This window comes from Brachyhypopomus gauderio, unplaced genomic scaffold (assembly GCF_052324685.1).
Source record: "Brachyhypopomus gauderio isolate BG-103 unplaced genomic scaffold, BGAUD_0.2 sc54, whole genome shotgun sequence".
In the NCBI taxonomy this organism is placed as follows: domain Eukaryota; kingdom Metazoa; phylum Chordata; class Actinopteri; order Gymnotiformes; family Hypopomidae; genus Brachyhypopomus; species Brachyhypopomus gauderio.
Window position 1 is genome coordinate 1,706,574 of NW_027506878.1, and position 10,000 is coordinate 1,716,573.

Consider the following 10,000-nt stretch of genomic DNA (forward strand, 5'->3'; position numbering starts at 1 on the left):
CACTACCTCTACACCACCACCTCTACACAACCTTTACACCACCACCTTTACACCACCACCTCTACACCTCTACACTACCTCTACACCACCTCTACACTATCTCTGCACCACCACCTCTACACAACCTTTACACCACCACCTCTACACCACCACCTCTATACAACCTCTACACCACCACCTCTACACCACCACCTCTACACTATCTCTATACCACCACCTCTACACCACCTCTACACAACCTCTACACTATCTCTGCACCACCACCTCTACACCACCACCTCTACACAACCTCTACACCACCACCTCTACACTATCTCTACACCACCACCTCTACACTACCTCTACACCAGCACCTCTACACCACCACCTCTACGCCACCACCTCTACACCACCACCTCTACACCTCTACACCACCACCTCTACACCACCTTTACGCCACTACCTCTACACCTCTACACCACCACCTCTACATCACCTTTACACCACCACCTCTACACCACCATCTCTACACCACCACCTCTACACCATCACCTCTACACTTTCTCTACACCACCACCTCTACACTACCTCTACACCAGCACCTCTACATCACCACCTCTACACCTCTACACCACCTCTACACCACCACCTCTACGCCACTACCTCTACACCATCACCTCTACACTACCTCTACACCAGCACCTCTACACCAGCACCTCTACACCAGCACCTCTACGCCACTACCTCTACGCCACTACCTCTACACCACCACCTCTACACCACCTTTACACCACCACCTCTACACCACCACCTCTACACCATCACCTCTACACTTTCTCTAGACCACCACCTCTACACTACCTCTACACCTCTACACCAGCACCTCTACATCACCACCTCTACATCACCACCTCTACACCACCACCTCTACACCTCTATACCACCACCTCTACACCACCTTTACACCACCACCTATACGCCACTACCTCTACACCTCTACACCACCACCTCTACACCACCTTTACACCACCATCTCTACACCACCACCTCTACACCATCACCTCTACACTTTCTCTACACCACCACCTCTACACTACCTCTACACATCTACACCAGCACCTCTACATCACCACCTCTACACCACCTCTACATCACCACCTCTACATCACCACCTCTACACCACCACCTCTACACCTCTACACCACCACCTCTACACCACCTTTACACCACCACCTCTACGCCACTACCTCTACACCTCTACACCACCACCTCTACACCACCTTTACACCACCACCTCTACACCATCACTTCTACACAACCTCTACACCACCACCTCTACACTACCTCTACACCAGCACCTCTACACCAGCACCTCTACACCACCACCTCTACGCCACCACCTCTACGCCACTACCTCTACACCACCACCTCTACACCACCACATCACCACCTCTACACCACCTTTACACCACCACCTCTATGCCACCATCTCTACACCACCACCTCTACACCATCACCTCTACACTTTCTCTACATCACCACCTCTACACCACCTCTACATCACCACCTCTACATCACCACCTCTACATCACCACCTCTACACCACCACCTCTACACCTCTACACCACCACCTCTACACCACCTTTACACCACCACCTCTACGCCACTACCTCTACACCTCTACACCACCACCTTTACACCACCACCTCTACACCACCACCTCTACACCATCACCTCTACACTTTCTCTACACCACCACCTCTACACTACCTCTACACCTCTACACCAGCACCTCTACATCACCACCTCTACATCACCACCTCTACGCCACTACCTCTACACCTCTACACCACCACCTATACACCACCACCTCTACACCATCTTTACACCACCACCTCTACACCACCACCTCTACACCACCTTTACACCACCACCTCTACGCCACTACCTCTACACCACCACCTTTACACCACCACCTCTACACCATCACCTCTACACTTTCTCTACACCACCACCTCTACACTACCTCTACACCTCTACACCAGCACCTCTACATCACCACCTCTACATCACCACCTCTACACCAGCACCTCTACATCACCACCTCTACACCACCACCTCTACATCACCACCTCTACACCACCACCTCTACATCACCACCTCTACACCTCTACACCACCACCTCTACACCACCTTTACACCACCACCTCTACGCCAGTACCTCTACACCTCTACACCACCACCACACCACCATCTCTACACCACCACCTCTACACTTTCTCTACACCACCACCTCTACACTACCTCTACATCACCACCTCTACATCACCACCTCTACACCACCACCTCTACACCTCTACACCACCACCTCTACACCACCTTTACACCACCACCTCTACGCCACTACCTCTACACCTCTACACCACCACCTCTACACCACCTTTACACCACCACCTCTACGCCACTACCTCTACACCTCTACACCACCACCTTTACACCACCACCTCTACACCACCACCTCTACACCATCACCTCTACACTTTCTCTACACCACCACCTCTACACTACCTCTACACCTCTACACCAGCACCTCTACATCACCACCTCTACATCACCACCTCTACGCCACTACCTCTACACCACACCACCACCTCTACACCACCACCTCTACACCACCTTTACACCACCACCTCTACGCCACTACCTCTACACCACCACCTTTACACCACCACCTCTACACCATCACCTCTACACTTTCTCTACACCACCACCTCTACACTACCTCTACACCTCTACACCAGCACCTCTACATCACCACCTCTACATCACCACCTCTACACCAGCACCTCTACATCACCACCTCTACACCACCACCTCTACATCACCACCTCTACACCACCACCTCTACATCACCACCTCTACACCTCTACACCACCACCTCTACACCACCTTTACACCACCACCTCTACGCCAGTACCTCTACACCTCTACACCACCACCACACCACCATCTCTACACCACCACCTCTACACTTTCTCTACACCACCACCTCTACACTACCTCTACATCACCACCTCTACATCACCACCTCTACACCACCACCTCTACACCTCTACACCACCACCTCTACACCACCTTTACACCACCACCTCTACGCCACTACCTCTACACCTCTACACCACCACCTCTACACCACCTTTACACCACCACCTCTACACCACCACCTCTACACCATCACTTCTACACAACCTCTACACCACCACCTCTACACCACCACCTCTACACCACCACCTCTACGCCACTACCTCTACACCACCACCTCTACACCACCTTTACACCACCACCTCTACGCCACCATCTCTACACCATCACCTCTACACTTTCTCTACATCACCACCTCTACACCACCTCTACATCACCACCTCTACACCACCACCTCTACACCACCACCTCTACACCTCTACACCACCTTTACACCACCACCTCTACGCCACTACCTCTACACCTCTACACCACCACCTTTACACCACCACCTCTACACCACCACCTCTACACCATCACCTCTACACTTTCTCTACACCACCACCTCTACACTACCTCTACACCAGCACCTCTACATCACCACCTCTACATCACCACCTCTACGCCACTACCTCTACACCTCTACACCACCACCTCTACACCACCACCTCTACACCTCTACACCACCACCTCTACACCATCTTTACACCACCACCTCTACGCCACTACCTCTACACCTCTACACCACCACCTCTACACCACCTCTACACCACCATCTCTACACCACCACCTCTACACCATCACCTCTACACTTTCTCTACACCACCACCTCTACACTACCTCTACACCTCTACACCAGCACCTCTACATCACCACCTCTACACCACCTCTACATCACCACCTCTACACCACCACCTCTACACCACCACCTCTACACCTCTACACCACCACCTCTACACCACCTTTACACCACTACCTCTACACCTCTACACCACCACCTCTACACCACCTCTACACCACCACCTCTACACCATCACCTCTACACTTTCTCTACACCATCACCTCTACACCACCACCTCTACGCCACTACCTCTACACCTCTACACCACCACCTCTACACCACCACCTCTACACCATCACCTCTACACTTTCTCTACACCACCTCCTCTACACTACCTCTACACCAGCACCTCTACACCAGCACCTCTACACCACCACCTTTACTCCACATCTACACCACCACCTCTACACCACCACCTCTACAATATCTCTACACCACCACCTTTACACCACCACCTCTACACCATCACCTCTACACTATCTCTACACCACCACCTCTACACCACCTCTACACCACCTTTACACCACCACCTCTACGCCAGTACCTCTACACCTCTACACCACCACCTCTACACCACCTTTACACCACCATCTCTACGCCACCATCTCTACACCACCACCTCTACACTTTCTCTACATCACCACCTCTACACCACCTCTACATCACCACCTCTACATCACCACCTCTACACCACCACCTCTACACCACCACCTCTACACCTCTACACCACCTTTACACCACCACCTCTACGCCACTACCTCTACACCTCTACACCACCACCTTTACACCACCACCTCTACACCACCACCTCTACACCATCACCTCTACACTTTCTCTACACCACCACCTCTACACTACCTCTACACCTCTACACCAGCACCTCTACATCACCACCTCTACATCACCACCTCTACGCCACTACCTCTACACCTCTACACCACCACCTCTACACCACCACCTCTACACCACCATCTCTACACCACCACCTCTACACCATCACCTCTACACTTTCTCTACACCACCACCTCTACACCACCACCTCTACACCATCACTTCTACACAACCTCTACACCACCACCTCTACACTACCTCTACACCAGCACCTCTACACCACCACCTCTACGCCACTACCTCTACACCACCACCTCTACACCACCTTTACACCACCACCTCTACGCCACCATCTCTACACCATCACCTCTACACTTTCTCTACATCACCACCTCTACATCACCACCTCTACATCACCACCTCTACATCACCACCTCTACACCACCACCTCTACACCACCACCTCTACACCTCTACACCACCTTTACACCACCACCTCTACGCCACTACCTCTACACCTCTACACCACCACCTTTACACCACCACCTTTACACCACCACCTCTACACCACCACCTCTACACCATCACCTCTACACTTTCTCTACACCACCACCTCTACACTACCTCTACACCAGCACCTCTACATCACCACCTCTACATCACCACCTCTACGCCACTACCTCTACACCTCTACACCACCACCTCTACACCACCACCTCTACACCTCTACACCACCACCTCTACACCACCTCTACACCACCATCTCTACACCACCACCTCTACACCATCACCTCTACACTTTCTCTACACCACCACCTCTACACCACCTTTACACCACCACCTCTACGCCACTACCTCTACACCACCACCTTTACACCACCACCTCTACACCACCACCTCTACACCATCACCTCTACACTTTCTCTACACCACCACCTCTACACTACCTCTACACCTCTACACCAGCACCTCTACATCACCACCTCTACACCACCACCTCTACGCCACCATCTCTACACCATCACCTCTACACTTTCTCTACATCACCACCTCTACACCACCTCTACATCACCACCTCTACACCACCTCTACATCACCACCTCTACACCACCACCTCTACACCACCACCTCTACACCTCTACACCACCTTTACACCACCACCTCTACGCCACTACCTCTACACCTCTACACCACCACCTTTACACCACCACCTCTACACCACCACCTCTACACCATCACCTCTACACTTTCTCTACACCACCACCTCTACACTACCTCTACACCAGCACCTCTACATCACCACCTCTACATCACCACCTCTACGCCACTACCTCTACACCTCTACACCACCACCTCTACACCACCACCTCTACACCTCTACACCACCACCTCTACACCATCTTTACACCACCACCTCTACGCCACTACCTCTACACCTCTACACCACCACCTCTACACCACCTCTACACCACCATCTCTACACCACCACCTCTACACCATCACCTCTACACTTTCTCTACACCACCACCTCTACACCACCTTTACACCACCACCTCTACGCCACTACCTCTACACCACCACCTTTACACCACCACCTCTACACCACCACCTCTACACCATCACCTCTACACTTTCTCTACACCACCACCTCTACACTACCTCTACACCTCTACACCAGCACCTCTACATCACCACCTCTACACCACCTCTACATCACCACCTCTACATCACCACCTCTACACCACCACCTCTACACCACCACCTCTACACCTCTACACCACCACCTCTACACCACCTTTACACCACTACCTCTACACCTCTACACCACCACCTCTACACCACCTCTACACCACCACCTCTACACCATCACCTCTACACTTTCTCTACACCATCACCTCTACACCACCACCTCTACACCACTACCTCTACACCTCTACACCACCACCTCTACACCACCACCTCTACACCATCACCTCTACACTTTCTCTACACCACCTCCTCTACACTACCTCTACACCAGCACCTCTACACCAGCACCTCTACATCACCACCTCTACATCACCACATCTACACCACCACCTCTACACCACCACCTCTACACTATCTCTACACCACCACCTTTACACCACCACCTCTACACCATCACCTCTACACTATCTCTACACCACCACCTCTACACCACCTCTACACCACCACCTCTACACCACCTTTACACCACCACCTCTACGCCAGTACCTCTACACCTCTACACCACCACCTCTACACCACCTTTACACCACCATCTCTACACCACCACCTCTACACCATCACCTCTACACTTTCTCTACACCACCACCTCTACACTACCTCTACATCACCACCTCTACATCACCACCTCTACATCACCACCTCTACACCACCACCTCTACACCTCTACACCACCACCTCTACACCACCTTTACACCACCACCTCTACGCCACTACCTCTACACCTCTACACCACCACCTCTACACCACCTTTACACCACCACCTCTACACCACCACCTCTACACCATCACTTCTACACAACCTCTACACCACCACCTCTACACTACCTCTACACCAGCACCTCTACACCACCACCTCTACGCCACTACCTCTACACCACCACCTCTACACCACCTTTACACCACCACCTCTACGCCACCATCTCTACACCATCACCTCTACACTTTCTCTACATCACCACCTCTACACCACCTCTACATCACCACCTCTACATCACCACCTCTACACCACCACCTCTACACCACCACCTCTACACCTCTACACCACCTTTACACCACTACCTCTACGCCACTACCTCTACACCTCTACACCACCACCTTTACACCACCACCTCTACACCATCACCTCTACACTTTCTCTACACCACCACCTCTACACTACCTCTACACCTCTACACCAGCACCTCTACATCACCACCTCTACATCACCACCTCTACGCCACTACCTCTACACCTCTACACCACCACCTCTACACCACCACCTCTACACCTCTACACCACCACCTCTACACCATCTTTACACCACCACCTCTACGCCACTACCTCTACACCTCTACACCACCACCTCTACACCACCATCTCTACACCACCACCTCTACACCATCACCTCTACACTTTCTCTACACCACCACCTCTACACCACCTTTACACCACCACCTCTACGCCACTACCTCTACACCACCACCTTTACACCACCACCTCTACACCACCACCTCTACACCACCACCTCTACACCATCACCTCTACACTTTCTCTACACCACCACCTCTACACTACCTCTACACCTCTACATCACCACCTCTACACCACCTCTACATCACCACCTCTACACCACCACCTCTACACCACGACCTCTACATCACCACCTCTACACCACCACCTCTACACCACCACCTCTACACCACGACCTCTACATCACCACCTCTACACCACCACCTCTACACCACCACTTCTACACCTCTACACCACCACCTCTACACCACCTTTACACCACTACCTTTACACCACTACCTCTACATCACCACCTCTACACCACCACCTCTACACCACCACCTCTACACCACGACCTCTACATCACCACCTCTACACCACCACCTCTACACCACCACTTCTACACCTCTACACCACCACCTCTACACCACCTTTACACCACTACCTTTACACCACTACCTCTACATCACCACCTCTACACCACCACCTCTACACCATCACCTCTACACTTTCTCTACACCACCACCTCTACACTACCTCTACACCTCTACACCACCACCTCTACATCACCACACCACCACCTCTATACCACCACCTCTACACCACCACCTCTACACCACAGCTTTAGATGTGTGTGTGTGTGTGTGTGTACACACTCCTCTGCAGAAAGAGGAACGCTTGGTACGTCTGGAGAAAGCTATAAACCCTCTGCTGGACGACGACGACCAGGTGGCCTTCTCTTTCATCCTGGACAACATCGTCACACAGAAGATGATGGCTGTTCCTGATGTGAGTGACCCCTTCCTGCCCCACCCCCTTCACCTCCCGAACACCGTCAGGACCGCAGGGGTCTGTGTCAGGACCGCAGGGGTCTGTGTCAGGACCGCAGGGGTCTGTGTCAGGACCGCAGGGGTCTGTGTCAGGACCGCAGGGGTCTGTGTCAGGACCGCAGGGGTCTGTGTCAGGACCGCAGGGGTCTGTGTGATTGGATGAAATGGGTTCTGTTTCCTGCACAGAATCTTTAAGCTTTGTTAACCTTTATGATGACACTCTGTGTAATGACTTTATAATGCAAGACTTCATTCCCTGAACTCACCCATTTATCTCTCTCTCTCTCTCTCTCTCTCTAGTCTTGGCCATTCCATCATCCTGTGAATAAGAAATTTGTTCCTGATTACTACAAAGTCATTGCCAACCCCATGGACCTGGAGAATCTTCGGAAGGTGTGTGAGAGAGTATAATGTGGAGTGTTTTATAGTATAGTATTTATCTCATTGGGTTTGTGAAGTTAAGGGTTTTTACTCATTTGTGTTGTGTGTGTGTGTGTGTGTGTGTGTGTGTGTGTGTGTGTTAAGAACATCTCTAAGCACAAATACCAGAATCGGGAGACTTTCCTGGCAGATGTCAGCCTCATCCACACCAACAGTGTCAAGTACAACGGTACGGACAGCAGGGGTCCATCAGTCTACAAACCCAGTGAACCCTCATGAATTTAACAGAGTGATTTATGAATCAGTGAACCCTCATGAATTTAACAGAGTGATTTATGAATCAGTGAACCCTCATGAATTTAACAGAGTGATTTATGAATCAGTGAACCCTCATGAATTTCACAGCATGTTTGTGAGGACTGTTTCTCCACCTCGTGTGTGTGTGTGTGTGTGTGTGTGAGGACTCAGTTTCTCCACCTCGTGTGTGTGTGTGTGTGAGGACTGTTTCTCCACCTCGTGTGTGTGTGTGTGTGAGAGGACTCAGTTTCTCCACCTCGTGTGTGTGTGTGTGAGGACTGTTTCTCCACCTCGTGTGTGTGTGTGTGTGTGTGTGTGAGAGGACTCAGTTTCACCACCTCGTGTGTGTCCTGCAGGCTCTGACAGTCCCTACACCACAACTGCTCTGGAGATTGAGAACGTTTGCAAACAGACTTTAGCCGAGGTATGTGTGTGTCTGAAGTGTGTGTTTTTTCTGTACGTATACATACTGCAGAAACACCATGTCATGATACACGTATTAAGCAAAACTTGTCTGTTTTGTGTGTAAATGTCTGTGTGTGTGTATATGTGTGTGTGTATGTATGTGTGTGTGTGTGTGTGCT

General features: G+C 51.5%; 1 protein-coding gene across 2 annotated transcripts in view; it reads left to right on the top strand.

The window, feature by feature from the left end:
* Positions 1–10,000, top strand: part of taf1 (TAF1 RNA polymerase II, TATA box binding protein (TBP)-associated factor) — a 57,801-nt gene that overhangs the window by 36,290 nt on the left and 11,511 nt on the right. For both annotated transcript variants that reach the window (XM_076987657.1, XM_076987658.1), the window contains exons 32-35: positions 8,575–8,697; positions 9,039–9,131; positions 9,264–9,348; positions 9,773–9,840. In XM_076987657.1, the coding sequence (XP_076843772.1) occupies positions 8,575–8,697; positions 9,039–9,131; positions 9,264–9,348; positions 9,773–9,840 (369 nt within the window). The remainder of the gene's footprint in view (positions 1–8,574; positions 8,698–9,038; positions 9,132–9,263; positions 9,349–9,772; positions 9,841–10,000) is intronic.